This window comes from Capra hircus, chromosome 19 (genome assembly GCF_001704415.2).
Source record: "Capra hircus breed San Clemente chromosome 19, ASM170441v1, whole genome shotgun sequence".
NCBI lineage: Eukaryota > Metazoa > Chordata > Mammalia > Artiodactyla > Bovidae > Capra > Capra hircus.
In genome coordinates, this window is record NC_030826.1 from 49323849 (window position 1) to 49340186 (window position 16338).

At 54.9% G+C, this 16338-nt stretch overlaps 2 protein-coding genes across 4 annotated transcripts in view; one reads left to right on the forward strand and one right to left on the reverse strand.

Moving 5' to 3' along the window:
• B3GNTL1 (UDP-GlcNAc:betaGal beta-1,3-N-acetylglucosaminyltransferase-like 1) overlaps nucleotides 1-12092 on the forward strand; it is a 106015-nt gene extending 93923 nt beyond the window's left edge. The window contains exons 9-13 of one of the 2 annotated variants that reach the window (XM_018065387.1): nucleotides 1783-1918; nucleotides 2039-2107; nucleotides 2554-2628; nucleotides 9845-9949; nucleotides 11159-12092. In XM_018065387.1, coding sequence (XP_017920876.1) covers nucleotides 1783-1918; nucleotides 2039-2107; nucleotides 2554-2628; nucleotides 9845-9925 — 361 coding nt within the window. In that variant the 3' untranslated portion in view covers nucleotides 9926-9949; nucleotides 11159-12092. Of the gene's footprint in view, nucleotides 1-1782; nucleotides 1919-2038; nucleotides 2108-2553; nucleotides 2629-9844; nucleotides 9950-11158 lie in introns of those variants that run through there. The other variant, XR_001919769.1, reaches the window with a different exon arrangement.
• The window catches only part of TBCD (tubulin folding cofactor D), a 144049-nt gene continuing 139910 nt past the window's right edge, over nucleotides 12200-16338 (reverse strand). For both annotated transcript variants that reach the window (XM_018065386.1, XM_018065385.1), the window contains 2 exons: nucleotides 16233-16317; nucleotides 12200-12384 (listed from right to left, as the gene is read on the reverse strand). In XM_018065386.1, coding sequence (XP_017920875.1) covers nucleotides 12370-12384; nucleotides 16233-16317 — 100 coding nt within the window. In that variant the 3' untranslated portion in view covers nucleotides 12200-12369. The remainder of the gene's footprint in view (nucleotides 12385-16232; nucleotides 16318-16338) is intronic.

Below are 16338 nucleotides of genomic sequence, written 5' to 3' on the forward strand. Positions count from 1 at the left end.
CACCAGACACATATTCATTGTTCTTGGCAGTGTAAACATGGTGCATCCTCTCTCGAAAGTTGTTGGACCTTATTTTATTAATTAACACCTGCCCTGTGGCCCAGCAATTCCATGTCTAGGTATTTATCCACGAGAAGTGAGTGAATTGCTCAACATTTCTCTATTAGCAGCCAAGAGCGGGAGCCACCCAGATGCCAGTCAGCAGGTGATCGATAAGCACTGCTATAATGGAGTACTGCTCAGCAGGAGAACAACCAACTGATATCTGCCAGACCAGGATTAATACAAAATATATATATGTATGTATGTATATATATGATTAGTAAGAAACCGGATACAAAAACACACACACTGTGGCTTCCACTTTTGCAACAGGCAGAACTAGTCCACAGTGACAAAAGTGAGACTGTTCTTCTCAAGGAAAGGAGGTGCCAGAAACTTTCTGGGGTGATGGAAGTGCCCCACATCTTGATAGGGGTGGGGGTTACCTGGATACGTATGTTTGTCATAACCACCTGACTTGTATGTACACCTAAGCTCCTTGCTCTTATTCTATGTCAATTTCATTAACAATTATCCAACTGTCTGGCAAGTATATCTTCAGGAAAGTAACCACTTTCCCACCATCCATAAAATGGGAGTTGGAAATTCTGGGTGAATAAAATGCAAAGATAGTTTTTCTGGACACAAGTCTTCTGCAGAGCTGAGAAGTGCTTGGACACCTAAGATGCTCTGCAGGGCTAAGAAATGCCTGGGCCTCTAGGATCTCTTCCACTGTCTCCTGAAGGTTCATGTGTCCGTGTGTTGAGCTGCTGTGAAGCAAGCTGATGTGGAGGTGGGTCTGTGGCGGCCCACCGCGCCTCGCCACGCTGTGCCCGTGTATCTGGGGGGCAGGTATCTGGCCAGATGGCTTGTGCCACACACATCCATATCCTGTTTCCATGCGATAAGTCTTTTATGCTGGGACTCCTCTCTTTTTGCAGCGTGAGGCTTTGCCACCCACAGTGTAAAAGAGGTGATCTCATGTTAGTTTCTGTGCTGGATTAAAGTCTTTGAGCAGCAAAACCTCACAGAGCAGTGAGCACTAATTACACCTTCAGGCTTGTCAATAACTGAATTCCTTCAAAGTCTTTCCCCAAAAGCCCTATGAGAGGCTCCTTGAATCTTGTCCTTTACATTTTAAATTGAGAATGGTCAACATTTATATCATTTAACAGTTTCACTATGAAATACTTCCAACAGCCAGAAGGCATGGGGGAATCGTCTTTAAGATGAAGTTACCCATTTCCCCAAATCTCCTGCATCTCCCAGGTTCCATTTCCTGGTGTCCCAAGTGGGAAGTTTATTTGCCACAGGACCCATTTCTTTATACTTTGATCACATGTGATGTCCTCTAAACAGTATACTTTGCCTTTTTAAAAATGTGATGTTGGTGGCACATTCTGCCTCATTCTTTCTGAAAGTGGCAGGTGCTGGACACCAGGGCGGCCGAGTCTCCCTTGGGTTCCGGTGCCTGGTGTCCCCCCACATCTCCTGAGCACGTGGACATGAGCTGGGCATGTCCAAGGGTCCATGTGGGGCAAGGAGTGTGACCTTGTCGTCCACGCTCCTGGGTTCAGTCACTCAGCCAATAGCTGGAGCGCTGCCGCTCCCCGCTGCCTCAACCCGGGCCCCAGACCAGGGGGACTTGTGGGGCGGGCTCCAGGTCAGGGAGGAAGGCCTGGGGCATCAGAGGCCCTGCACTCCTCGCTCACACCCCTCACCCACTCCTCACCCCTGCAGGACCACCATCTGGGCCCACCGTGTCTGCTTCCTGGAAGAGCAGGCCCTGCCCCACTGGGCAACTTTCACCATCTGGAACGCGGGCCGGCAGGGCCGCCGGCTCTACCGCAGCCTGACGACGGGCTCACAGCGCAAGGTGGGGGCCTGCCCCTGCACCACCCCCAACTCCGCCCCAGCCCCATCCCACCCCCCCACCCTGCCCGTCAGGCAGCACTGCCCCTGATGCCCCTGAGGCTGTGTCCTGTGTCCTTCCCAGGTGGCTGCCTTCTGCGACGTGGACGAGAACAAGATCAGAAAGGGCTTCTACTGCTATGAGGACTCTCAGGTGCGGGCCCCCCCCCCCCCCCCCCCGCCTGGGAGCCACTCACACCACACCTGGTCCACCTCTGGGTGCCATCCAGGCCTTTTGAGTAGACACTTCCCAGAACCTTCGGATGGGGAAAGGCCATCCGAGCCCAGATAGCTGCCAGGCTTGGCAGAGGCAGCCCCCAGGCTCCTGGAGTCTCTAGGACCCCAGAGGGCCCTTGTGCCTGCCCTCTGCTGCCCCCAGCCCCACTGAAGATGCTATTCACAGGCCTGGGTCTGTCCGCTGCCTGCCTCGGGAGTCCTGGGGCAGCTGTCGATGGCTGGGCCAGGGTGTTGGGGAGCAGGTCCAGTCCTGGGTCTGGCCGTGGCCCTGGTGCCCATCTGAGGGTGTCAAACTGTGAACAGGGCAGACGTGGGGGAGCAGGGAGCAACATGGGGCAGCCCATGACCCTCCTTTCCTCTCAGGAAAGGCCCAAGCCCCGGATCCCAGTCCTGCACTTCCGAGCTGCACGGCCACCCTTTGTCATCTGCGTGAAGCTGGTGAGTATCAGCTCTCCTCCCACGTGTGGCTAGGACAGCCCCAGGGTCAGGTAGTATGGTGTGTCCACCAGGAGGGCGTGGGCTAGGATGGCAGGGGGCAACCACCGCTCTGGGGGTGGAGGGCAGGAGGGTGGCCTGCATGGGGGCGGGGACGGGAACAACAGGGCCACCTCCAGCCAGGCCCGGGGTGTCGGGGAGGCAGCGGTGCCCCATAAAGCAGGCTGCATTTCCCACAAGAGCTGCAGGGGATGAGGCTGCCCAGCTGCACCTGTGTGGCCCTGCGCACGCGCCCACTGGGTGACCAGCATCCTGGCGGTTTTCTCCATCACACCCTCGCCTTTTCTCTCTATTTGTGGCCTCATGGGACAGGTGCTTGTTTCTTGGCTCCAGACTGGACACTGGGGTCCCACAGGGAGGCTATGAGCTGGGTCCTTGAACTACCCTCTCCTCGTGGGGGTCTCATTCCCGATGTGTGAGTTTCCATCATGAAGCCCGCTGGTGGGCTCTGGCAATGGCAACCTTCTCTTGGCTTTGGAGCCCTCAGCCAGCTGGCCTGCCCGTCTCTTCTCCTTGGTTTCCTCCTTGGTCGACTGGTGTTCAGCACATTTTCTCTGAACAACAAGACAAGTTGTGACTTGTCTTTTCACAGGTTCTTCCCAGAAAAACTTACTTTCAACACAGTACATTTATCAGCTTTTCTCATGAGGAACACTTCTAGTGTCCCCCCATTTTGGAAATTCCTCCTTGTGGTCAGAAAGATAGTCACAGATGCAAGCGTAAAGTGTCCTTAACCCACCTGGACTGTGGGGCCAGTCCTGTGGGCTTGTGTAGGGTGGGGCTGCCCCAAAGTGTCCCCGGTGCGGGGGGGCCGGTGGTGGGTGAGTGAGCAGGGCCCCGTGCTGTGCCCTGGGGACGTGGGACGGTACACAGATGTGCACACAGGCGGCGGCTTCCAGCCTCTGAGGTTGGAACTTCAGTAACCAGGGTGCCAGGCCAGAGGCCTTCCTGGAGGCAGTGGCTTTTGCAGAAGGGAGGCAGTGTTCATTCAACAGTTAGGCAACAGCAGCAGGCAAGCGAGAAGGACCCGCCTCTCACCCCCACCTCAAGCGCAGGCGCTCGCTGAGTCTTGGGCTCAGGGAGCCCATGGGCCCACACACGCTTTCACAGAAAGGTGGCCCACTCCGCATGTATGCAGTGGACAAGCCCGTGGAGGGCACCGGAGAAAGGAGAGCCCTTCGCTAGTGACTGGTTTTAAGACCCCAGGCCTCCTCCTGTACCTCCTTCTGCACCGTAGCGTTACTCACAGCGTCTAGTGCAGTTTACTGTGGTCCAGGGGTCCCCCAGAGGGGCCAGGGCAGCCCACGCTGATGGGGGATGTTGCTTCCCTGAGGCTGTGCTCCCGCGGGGCTCAAGCTGATGGGGGGTGGGGCGTTGCAGTGTGTTGGTCAGGCAGGGGTCACGTGCGGGGCTGGAGCACAGGCTGGGCATCCCTATTCTTCCCATCACTCAAAGCACCACAGAGGTGAAGTCACTCAACTATTGGGAGAGCGGGCGTGAGGACAGGCTGAGCCCAGGAGCCTGGTGCAGGGAGTGGCCTCAGAGCGCCAGCTGGTCCCGCGTGGCCAGGCCTAGCCCTGGGCTCCAGCCCCACAGAAGCTGCGAGGCCGTAGAGGTGAGGTTCCCACTGCTCAATCGGTGACTTTGACCCATGGGTGAGCTGAACACGTGGACCAGGACATAACTTCAGGGGCACAACAGGCTTTGTCAGTCTGAACAAGGCCACGTGAACATTCAGGTCCGATTTCCGTGGGACGTGTATTCAGTTCTCTCAGACACAGACCTGCGGTGGAATCGCTGGTCTTGGGGCAACTTACGCTCCACCCGTCACGGAGAGGTCCCAGTTTCTCGCATCCTCTCCCACCTCGTGACGTGTGTTCATCAGTTGTCCTGGTGGGTGACATGGCTCTCACAGTGGTTGTGATTTGCGTCTGACAACAGTGGACTCAACAGCATCTTTTCATGGGCTCGTTAGACATTTCTTTGTCTCCTCTGGAGAACTGTCTGTTCAAGTCCTTTGCCCATTTTCTGATCAAGTTGTCTTTTAATCGAGTCCTGAGAGTTCTCTATAGTTCTAGATTCAAATCCCCGATCAGATGCTTCGGCAAAAGTTTTTTCCTACTCCGTGAGCTGTCTTTTCACTCTGTTAATGGTGTCCTTTGGTGCGCAGAAGTGCTTAACTTTGACATAGTCCATTTTATCAATTTTTAAAGAATACTATTTATTTTTGGCTGGGTTGGGTCTTGCTTGTAGCCTGTGGGATCTCTTGTGGTGATACCTAGGCTCAACAGTTGCATCAGGCAGGCTTACTTGCCCCACGACCTTAGTTCCCCAACTAGGAACTGAACTCAGATCCCCTGCCCTGGAAGGCAATTTCTCAACCACTAGACCACCAGGGATGGCCCCATTTTATGTATTTTAAATTTGACTGCTCCTGTTTGGTGTCACAGCTAAGAAAATAGCACCCAATCCAGGGTCATGAAGATTTACCCCTGTGCTTTCTTCTAAGAGTTTTATGGTTTCTGCCCCTTCATTTAGGTCTTGGACCTATTTTGAGTAGATGTTTGTGTGTGGACTCAGTCGGGGCCAGTTTCATGCTTTTGCTGGTGGCTGTGCAGTGACAGTCCCGGGGCCAGGTGGCCAGATGGCTCCAGTCCCAACCTGTCACCCTGAGGTTTTCTTGTTCGACTCTTTGCCAGGTTCAACCTGTGTTATTTAACTAACACTGTATAGAAACTACAAACTTAGGCCCAAACAGCACACATTTCTTATTACTTCACGTTTCTGTGGGTCAGAGGTCCAGGTGCCACAGGTGGGTGCCAGCTTCGGGTGGGAGCGGTGGCGCCTGCCAGGATGCCCACTCACTGGGAGGCTCACGTGCAGCAGGTTTGCTTCCAGACTCTCGTGGTCACTGGCAGCCATCAGAGCTCAAGGATGTGGGCCAAGGGCCTCAGTGCTTTGCTGGCTGTTTGCCACCTGCCCCCACTCCCCCCGGGATGGCAGCTTATTCTGTGAAAGCCAACAAGGGGCTGGGTCTGTAGCAAGACGCCCATCCCATCAATGCATGACATCATGGAGGTGACACGCTAGAAGCAGGGCTTCCACGGGGTGTGGGCGCTGAGTCAGGGTCACGGCTTGCTGGGGCCTGACCCAGGGACGGACTCACTGCTCCTGTGGCCCTCACCTACCTGGTCTTGGGTTTCCTGGTTTGAAAGCAGTTTCCTGAGAGGCCAAGAGAAGCGATGTACCAAGTTGCCAGAGACATTGGATGAATGATGATGGGGTTGCAAGGAGCAGTTGTAACGTGAAAACTTAAACTATACACAGATGATACCTAATTTTTCACACATGGGTTCTCTTAAGGGTCTACTTCTCAGGGACCCAAAATAGCCATGAAGCAGACACCCCCACCCACGCAAACCTTCCCTGGGGAGCGGACATTGGGTGGGGAGGGAGCACCGTTCCTGTCCCGCCACCTGCTCTGTGCCTTTGGAGGGTCCAGAGGCAGAAACGCAAACACAACGTGTGATTTTTTTTTTTTTTTTTGGCCACACCACGTGGTGTGCAGGGTCCTCCTCAGCCAGGGACCGAAGCCTTGCCCCTTGCACTCTGTGAGTGTTTTAAACCAACATCAGCATGCTGTACATACTTATTCTGTATTTTGCTTTTTCACCTGATGGTGTATCTTGGAGTTAATTCCACATAAACCCACTGGCGCCACCTAACCCTGTCGTGCTCACCTTCACCATGAAGGGAGCTTTCCAGCACATTGGGGCCAAAGCATTGAGCCCCAACTCCCCCAACCTGCGATCAAGGCAGATTCTAGCCTTGTTTCTTCATCATTGTTTCCTAAAAAGATTAAAAGCTTTAAAAAGAAAACTACCCAAGCAACACTATCTCACCCTAAATTTTCAGATATCCCATCAGTGTTGAAATCTGCCTTGTAGGCGTGTTTTATCTTTCCACGCTTGTGTGCCGGAATGCAGACCCGAGGTAACCTCCGTCTCCCTCTTGCGACCTGTTTGTTGACGAAACTGGCTTGTGGTGTAAAGTGTTTCTAGGGGCTCAGGTCCAGGGTTCCTTGTGTCGGCAGGAACACCTCCTTCACTGCTGGCTAGAGGAGCTTCTGAGGGAATCACGTCCCTCGTCCTAAAAATATCTGCATCCTACTCAATTATACGGATGTTTCATACATTTATTATCCAGATGTTATCTATTATTAGCTTACAGAAAATGTACAGAGTGTAGCATCTTGCTGAAAAACCCCAACGACCTTTTTGGCCAACCCAATACTTACTGATACAGCTTTAGGCCATTTTTATTCTTTGCTGTTAGAAATAACGCCGCTTATCTTTATATACGCATAATTTTGCTCAAGTGGCTACACGCTTGGGAGAAATGTTTGAAAGGTGCTGGTCAACGAGCATGCCCGCCATCAGCCATGAGACCAGCCATTCCCTCCCTGGAGGCTGAGCCAGTTTACACCCCCACCCGGGACCCTTCTCCAGTGGGACCCGATGTGCCGTCTTTGCAAGCTGCTGCTGAGAAACAGTCAGGCCGTGGTTCCAACCGGCGATGTCACGTCGTGGGTAAGGAGGGCGTCTCGTCATGTTGGTAATCATCTGTTCCCTTTGGTACATTATCCTTTGCGCTGGCCCTTTCTCTGTTGGTCTCTGTTTCTTTATATAGCAACAAAAACCAACCACTGTCTGTGAAGTGCTGCAGATTCTTCTGTGCCATTTGACTAAATTTGTATCTTTCGCCACTTGGAAGTTTTTTATTCAGGTATAGTAAAAATAATTTTTCCTTTTAAGGCTTTTAGATGTTTTATTCATTCTAAGACAATCATTCCTCGTTATGAAATTTTATAAAAACATTATCTAAGTCTAGTCCTCAGACTCCGGCATTTTCCTTAAATCTTCGATACAACTGGAATTTATTGTGTTATGGAGACTGTTTCTTTCCATGAGGATCCTCAGTTGTCCCCACGTCGTTTGGTGAGACGCCCGTCTTTGCCTGTCAGCAAGTGCCATCTTTGTGTGTTAGGTATGAATGTGTATTGCGAGCTACTTCTGGAGTCCTGGCCTTTTTCTACTGATCTGTCTGCTTCGCATTGTTACTGACCGTAGCTTTATAATGTTCACCACCGAGTGCAGCTAGTCTTCCTTCATTATTCTTTTTAGAACTTTTCTCACATTTCTTCCACTTACTCTTCAAGTCCATGCCAGGTCTTAGCTGCAGCATGTGGGATCTAGTTCCCTGACCAAGGATCGAACCCAGGACACCCAGGAGTGTGGAGTCTTAGCCACTGAACCATCAGGGAAGTCCCTCTCACATTTTTCTTTGATAAACTTTATTGTGAACTTTTCACACCTTTAGGAGATGGCCAAAGTGTGGCCTGTCAGCTGCATCTGTAAATATAGTTTTACCAGAACAGAGGCAAAGGCGTAAATACGAACCACCTGCCCTTTAAGAAAACTGCAGCATGTGTTCCAGAACCTGCCGCACAGTTTAACAGATGAGAAGCCATTCCCCCAGCACTGCCTGGTTCTGTGGTTCGTACTTTCTCAGCTAGTCCTTCCAGTCGGAGGGTGTGGTCCTGGCTTGTGTGGTGGAGTCGGCTGTGTTCTCTGGGGTCCGGCCTCCACACCACGCTAGAGGCCAGCTGTTCTCTTCTCGTTGGTGGTGTGGGATCCAGCCACGGGCGTCACACCAGAGCTTCGCGTGGAGGGTCCTGACTGCTGTCTTCGGCTTGTGGGGCGGCCACATCTTTTGCTTTGCTAGACGACGCCTAGGGAGTAGGCAAAGCCAGGGGACACACCTGGAGGCAGAGGCGGTTCCGAGGCCCCGCAGCTAGATGGTGGGGTTCGTTTCTGTCTAATCACTGGCAAGGCTGAGACCTTTCCCACATCAGGTGTGTGGATTTCCTCCCCTGACATTTCTGACCAGCTTCTCTACGGGATTGTGTTTCATGACCTGTAGAAGTCCCCTGTACCCTCTGGGTTCACGTCCTTGTTGGTTTTATGTCTGACCTTTCTGTTGTCTTAAGGAGGTCTGTCTACTCATGGAAGGATCTAACTTGAACAGTTTTGTGAAGTCAGTCCCCTCCCCAGGTCAGGGACGGGCCTGCCTGCCCGGTGGCCCCTTTATCAACCCAGGTCTGTGACCGGGCTGGCCCTGAACCCACACGTGTTTCCTTTGAAAATTGGAGATAATGGGAGGAGAAAAGCGGGGCTGAGACCAGGCAGCCTGTAGAGAACAGAATGTGGAAATTCCAGTTGTTTTCCAGATAGAACGGTTTCCATTCAAATACTTCTAGCAAAACTTAGGTAATAGCAGTAAGTTGCAGAAACGGCAAAGGACAAGGGGGAGCCTCCATGTGGGGTCCCAGGAGAGGTGACACCCGACGGGAGGAACGTGGTGGTCAGGTCACCCCTCCCACGTCCTGCTAGAGATGCCCCGCTCTGCTGGTTATGGAGGCAGGAGGGAACTTGGCAGGTGGTGCTGGGATGAAGGACAGGAGCCTGCAGGCATCTCCCCAAACCCGCTGTGGCCCACAGGGGAGGTCTGGGGATTCATGGGGTGGCCACCAGGCAGGCTTGGCCGAAGGGTTTTGGACCACCGAGTCCTGCGCCAGCAAGGTCCCAGGGCAGACATGGGCGGAGCCTGCCTCTTGCAGGGCCACAGCTTGTCACAGCCATGGAGACAGGCCTGGGGTAGGAAGGGCTCTGCCTGCAGCTGGTTGTGGAGTCCCAGGCTCTGTCCCCCGGGCCGCCTCCCACCTGTGGCCCCTGAGGAGGGCGTAGGGGGTGGGGCAGGGGGACATCAGAGAGACCCCGGGATCAAGTCAGGACCAGGAAAGCTGGCTCTGCCCTGGACCCAGGCATGAGTGAATGGGACTGCCCATGTGAGCCTCACCTGAGTCCCTGGGGTGGGTCAGCCACTACCTGCAGTAGGAGGGCCAAGGGCAGGGTGGATGGAGGCCCCTCAGAGGACCCCCTGCCCCCCATCTCCCTGGTGACCAGTGAGATACAGTGGCCAGCGGATTCTCTTCGGGTCCCTCCCTCCTCTCAGCTGTGGAACAGGAGTTCATAGGGAGTAAGTACCTTGGGGTCCCCAGCGCAGGCTGGATAGAGCTGACCTGTCGCTCCTCCCACAGGACCTCACGGGGGGCGTGTTTGAGGACAACCTGAGGTCACTAAACCTGCAGGAGGGCCGGGACTTCCTTCACTTTAGCTGACGGACCCACGGCAGCTGCTCCCAGGTACGTGCGAGGCCCCCAGCAGCTGCAGCCCAGGGCTGAGGGCCCCACATGCATGTGGGGGGTGGTGCCCAGATGCCCCACAAACCCCACTCACCAAGAGGGTGCTCAGTGTTTTTACCAGGCATGTTTTACATCTGGTCTGCACTCCACCATGTATTTCTGACATGTGTCCACATGTGTGTACACACAGACCAAGACCCGGAGCAGCTTCTCTGCTTGGGGCAGGGGCTTGGCTGCCCACCACGGGCTCCTCAGCATCCCTCCCATCAGTGGCACCAGCAGCTTGTACCTGTCACTTCTAGCTCCCCATGGCCACAAATCCCAATGCCCGCCTCATTCTCTGGCCTCTGTGGGGTCTGTGTGGGGTCAGACTGCGTTAGAGACATAGGGCTGGATGAGGCCCCCCGGGGGGACAGAGGCTGTGCGCTGATGCTCATCCAGTGGGGAGTCACCCCCTCTCTGGGTGTGGCGGAGACCTGGGTTGGGGAGGGAGAGGCCCGCAGTGGCTGGCAGGGGCCGCAGGTATGAGTGGGCAGGGGAGCACCTCTTTCTCTGGTTGGTCCTGTGTTGGAGGTGTGACCAGAACTGGGGAAGTGGCAGTTCTGACCACATCCTGGCCACTGGGCATCCGCAGCTACAGCGGTCCTGAGTTGAGAATGGCCTGGCAGTGCCCATTTCTCCATTTGGTCTCTTGGTCTCAGGAGCCCAGTGGCTCTTCCCTGAAGGTGATGCTGGTGCCACTGGGCTTGTCTCCTTGATCCAAGAGAAATCATCGACGTGTTGAGTTGTTAGAATATTTAGCAACAACCAGTTTTGATGACAGCATCATCGATGCCGGAGTGAGTGATGACTCCCAGGGATGGAGCCCTGCCCTAGTAGTTCACATGAACGAGGCAATAACTCCTGGCGCCAAGGAGGGTCAAGAGGGCTTGAACAATCAGGAGTGGCCGCGTTGTAAAGCCACATCTGAGTCGGAATTCCCAGCCTCGGTGATTAAAGCACTGCGGTCTCTGTGTGCAGAGGGTCTTGGAAGACCCTTCACAAAATACAAAGGTGTCAGTCAGAGGCAGGAGAACTGGTGTTCTGGCCACAGGGCTCTAAAACCCAAAATTGTGTGTATTCATACTGCTGCTGCTGTTGTCAAAATTCTACGCACTTTTGAAAATCCACACAGAAGCTGTTATTCTGTTATGTGGTCACTGTTTCCAGGAATCTGCCTGAAGATGTTTTTGTCATCAAAACTGGGAGGGGCTCCCACCGGCATCGAGGTTGTTGCTAAATATTCTGCGACACACAGGACAGTTCCCACAGCAGTTACTCGACCTCAGATGGCAACAGTGGAGACTGGAAACCAGCTGTGCACCAGGGAGGCGGGCTGAGTCCACACGGCCCCCACGTGTCCCACAAGAGGCAGTCTATCCTGTGGCCCAGGTGCAGTGGCGCCGTCCTGGCCCAACGGCTGTGCCTCACATGTTCTCACCTGTCCATCCACATCTCTGCTGTGTCCAGACCTCACCCCGGGGGGCAGCAGGCGGGCGGGCCCGAACCCCCCAGCCACACAAGTGCCCAGGTGAGGAACCTTTACGCGCACTGGCCTCTGGACAGGCCCGCATGAGCGCCAGCCCGCGTGGAGAGAAGCCGCCTGTCTTTGCTTCACAAACCCCGAGTGTGGACCCCACTCTGGACAAATGGAAAAAAGGGACAGACCATGTGGTTCTTCCACTTCCTGGAGGTCACACACGGGCACAGCTGTGAAGCTGCCAACCACACCCTGTTTCAGTGCGGGGTCTGGGCTACCATCACAAGTCCCCTGTGCGGATGAAACTGGTCCCCGGAGCATTCAAAACAGTGTCAGCTCCGACTGAACAAAACCACACCAAGGCAGGTAACTCGCCATGGCCGTGTGCGTTGGATGCTAGGACAGGGTGATGGGGGAAGACGCTACCACACGACCCCTCAACAGCCCCCGCAAAAGGACCCGGAGCAGGTACCCACTCCCACCCTGAGGCGTGGCGCCTTCTCTGCCCTGTGATCTGACGTTAAATGTGAGTCTCCTAGAGCCTGTCAGCGGGTAAGACCAAGCCCAGCAAGGCCATAGGGGGCTGCAGCCGGTCTCTCCAGGCCTGTGCTCCTGGGCACCCCTCCCAGTGGGTCTCAGCATGGGGGTGGGTGGGGAGGGACCCTACACGCCTTTCTGGTTCCCCGACCAGACATCCCCACCGGCACCAATGGCAGACACAGGCAGGCAGCTGCTCGGCAGGGAATTTTATTAAACGTGGGTTGGGGATGAGGATAAAAGTACCGATGGCCAGGGCACTCGGGCGCAGGACGCACGTGAGGAGACGCCACCTCCAGGCAACAGACGCCGGGTCCCTTGCACACCAGCCAGGCAGGCACAAGCTCAGCTTCTGGGACTGGCCTCAGCGGATGGCAGGCTGCGGGGACACGGGGCAGGGCCAGCTGGTCAGTGCCGTCTCCCCAGCCGTCCCTGCGCCCCATTTCCTGCAGGAAACTGCGTCTGTGCGGCTTCCCCGAACATGCCGGGAGCCCTCTAGCCGACACCACCTCTGGGCAGCGAGCGGGTGCGGAGGGTGACTGTCCTGTCCCTACAACTTCACCCATCTTTGTGACATTTTCCTAATAACGTCAAAAGCATGTTTCCTTAGGAAGCTGGTGGTGTGCGTGGCCATCACACAAGGAAACAGAATAACACTCAGCTGGCCGTCCTGTCACCAGCAGCAGCACCTGGGGACTGACCAGCGCTGGCCCTGCTCCACATCTGAGGGGGGTCCTGCAGGGCCTCCAGAGAAGGGAAGGGCCGTACACTTGAACGGCAGGCGGGGGTGGGGGAGACTTCACCTCAGGAATAACTCTGCCCCAAAGAGAAGAAATGGAGAGTTAAGAGCACAGTGAACTGAAGGACAATGAAGGGAGAGGTGGCTGAATGGGAGGCGCGCCGCAACCACCTGGGCCCTGGGAAGCGAGGGCAGCAGCCTGAGCCCCCTGCGCGGCGCCGCAGTTCTGACCACAGTACATCAGGAAGGAACGCCGCTGACAAGCGGTCCCTACACAGCAGGAAAACTGCAGGACGTTAAAACTGCAGGACGTTAACAGAAGGGGAAGCGAGACGGTGAAAATGCCATTAACCACCGCAAACGATGCTAAGAAAGAAAGAGGACTGAAAAGAAACCGGCAAACCAACCCGATAAAGCCAAAATCACACATTAAATGCAAGTGGAGAAAACACTCAAGTTACCAAAAATGGTTAAACTGGATTAAAAAGAGGTAAGACCTGTCTACTGTTTATAAGAAACTCAAATATAAGAACATACAGAAATTGGAAGTGAAATAATGAAAAGAGAGGCACTACGTAAACACTCAGCATCACACCAAGGAGACGTCGAGGCACGAAGCATTGTCACAGATAAACAAAAAGGTTGCCACCGCTGTGGCGCTCTCGACATCACACCAAGGAGACGTCAAGGCCTGAAGCATCGTCACAGGTAAACGAGAATGTTGCCACCAATGTCGATCCGCCAGGAAGAAGCCACAGACTTGAAAACATACAGGCTCCTGTAGTGAGTGAAAGCAGCTCAGTCGTGCCTGACTCTTTGCAACCCTGTTGACTGTGTAGCCCGCCAGGCTTCTCTGTCCATGGGATTCTCCAGGCAAGAATACTGGAGTTACAGGGAGACTGTCCCCTTCTCCAGGGGGTCTTAACAACCCAGGAATTGAACCAAGGTCTCCTGCATTGCACGTGGATTCTTTACCAGCTGAGCTACAGGGAACACAGCTTCAAATGCATCACAGAAGTTAAGAAAACTAAAAAGAGAAATTGAGACTTTTCTCAATAATCAACAAAATGGCAGCAAAGTACAGTCAGGCAGATTTGGGGAGCCCTGTGCAGTGCATTTAAGGAAAACATACACAGACTGAAAATCAGTCACCTTTCTCAGCCCCACCCCAAAGCTGGGAAACGGAAAGATCTAGAAGACAAATGGTGACTGACAAATAGCTGGTGGCTGAGCGTGGCCAGGCACAAGAATGAGAAAGCCTGGCGCCCTCTCCAAGGAGCTCACACTTCCGCGTGGTTTCCCTGAGGACAAGAACCAGGACCAGGAGCAACTCTGCTCCGGACCTGCTGCTGCGGCAAATTCCTTGCACTCCGGTTACCTCGCCTGTGTTCCCCTCAAAGGCTGGCCTTCAACAAAAACATACAAAATACAAAAAGGCAAGTAAAAGCAGTCTGAAGAGACACTGCAAATGTGAGAACCAGACTCAGAAATGGCAGAGATACTGCAACTATCAGACCAGGAGCTTGAAACAACTGGGATTTCTACACCAAGGACTCTGGTGGGCACAGTGGAAGCCACGCAGGGACGGACAGTGATGTGAGCAGAGACGGAAGGGCCAGAAGCCACCAGCACTGCGAGTCAAACAGATGCCTCCAATGGGCTCATCCTAAGGCCAGATGGGACACAACCAGTGACCCTGAAGACAGGTCAACAGAAACTTCCCAAACTGAAAGGCAAAGAGAAACAAAAATGAGGGAAAAAAATCCAAGAATTGTGGGACAATTATAAAAAGACATGCAACATCTCAGCTCCAAAAGCCGTAGAACACTGAGGGGTCCCTGGATGGACACACTGTGTTCACGGTCAAGAAACTCAGAGCAGAGAGATCACTTCTCTCCTAATGGACCTTCAGGCTGCAGGCAACCTTGGCCAAACTCCCAAGTCTATCCTACAGGTGTGGTGGGAACCCAAGCGCTGCGAAGAGAAGACGACCATGAAGCAAAGAGAACCGTGAGACTGAGATAACTGGGCACCAGGACCCACTGTGAGACCCAGAGCCCTCCCTGCATCTTGAGGACTGCATCTGTGGCTGCAGGCCGGCTGGCTCATGGATGGACAGACAATCTGAGAACAGAGCCACGTGTGTGGCCTGATGCCACCACGCGGCCAGGAAGAGCTGATCAGGCAGATCCTACGTCCAAATGTAGAAAGTAATACATTAAAGCTCTTAGGAAAAAGACTGCCAGCCCTGCAGGAGGTCGAGATCCCCAAACAGGACCATGTTAAGTCTAAGGATGAGAAGGTCATCCCTGGAGAAGGAGATATTTGCAGGACACACGTCTAGAAAAAGGACCCCGAAGACAAAAGTATATTTGAAAGACGGGCAACCTGGAGAGAACACAAAAGGTCTGACACGCAAGGAAAGACAATGTCCAAACACCTCAGATCTCAGAAAAAGTGGTCATGTTCCTGTCACCAGGGAAACCAGGGAACGCCCATCGCGGACGCCACACAGCCCTGAGCGCGAGCGGGGAGCGCCAGTCAGGCTGGCGTCTGCTTCAGCACTGCCCGCCTGAGCCCTCTGCCCGGTGAGTCCACCGCAAACGGGAGCCAGTGCCCCAGCAGCCTGGGGCGCACGCCTGGGGTGGCCAGGGCAAACCCTGGGGTGCGTGGAGACCCAGAGCTTCAACACCACACTCTCCTGCACATACCTCCTTCCTCAACAGCCTCTCCAGAGCAGGGCTCATGCCCAAGGTCAGAGGGACAAGCTGGTGGGGACAGAAGGAGGGCACGCTCCTCCCCAGGACCCCAGCCCGAGCTGCTGTGACCCACCTCAGCTCCTGTAGGACCCACAGACTGAAAAGAAATAGAGCCCTGATCCTCTGCCAGGAACACACAGAATAGTCTCAAGTCTCCCAATGGCACACAAGCTGCAAGGGCAGCCTGGAGCCCTCAATGTCAGAAAACCGCAGCGACAAGGCACACGCGCCATGGCGGGCGGCGGCCTCGGCGGGCGGACAGCAGCCAGCCCTGGGGGGACAAAGGCCCGGAGTTGGATGGGTGTCCTGGGGGCAATGGACACAGCGGAAGGCTGCTGTGCTGCTCCGAGGGCGAGAGACTGGGGTGCTCAGCGGGCCAGGCCTGGGTGCTGATGCTCCACAGGACACACGTGAGACACGCCTGGTGGAAGAGCGTGGGGGGCGGGGGAGCAGCGGCAGGAACACCGCCCATCGCTCAGGACGGTCCCAGGGCTCAGGGCAGAGGCTAGGACGGGCACGGGCTGGGCTCACCTGGCGGGATGGGGGGCAGGTGGGAGAGGAGAGTGTGGGCCTCGGCTCTGCCCCCATCCCACAGTCCTGCTGTGCTGCCTCCTGGGGTCTTGAAAGGGATCGACATGGAATGTGCGGCAGGCAGCTCAGCCTGCAATGTTCAGAGGTCTCCTAAGGAAGGGACCCCAGTGGCCAGGTGGCCTGAGGGGCAAGTGATACCTTGGGCACCAGCTGCGGTCTAGGCACACCCAGGAGGTCACACAGGTGGTTCCGCTGGGTTCTTACGACCGGGAGCTCGGCGTCCCTGGGGAGGAGAAGGCAGGGA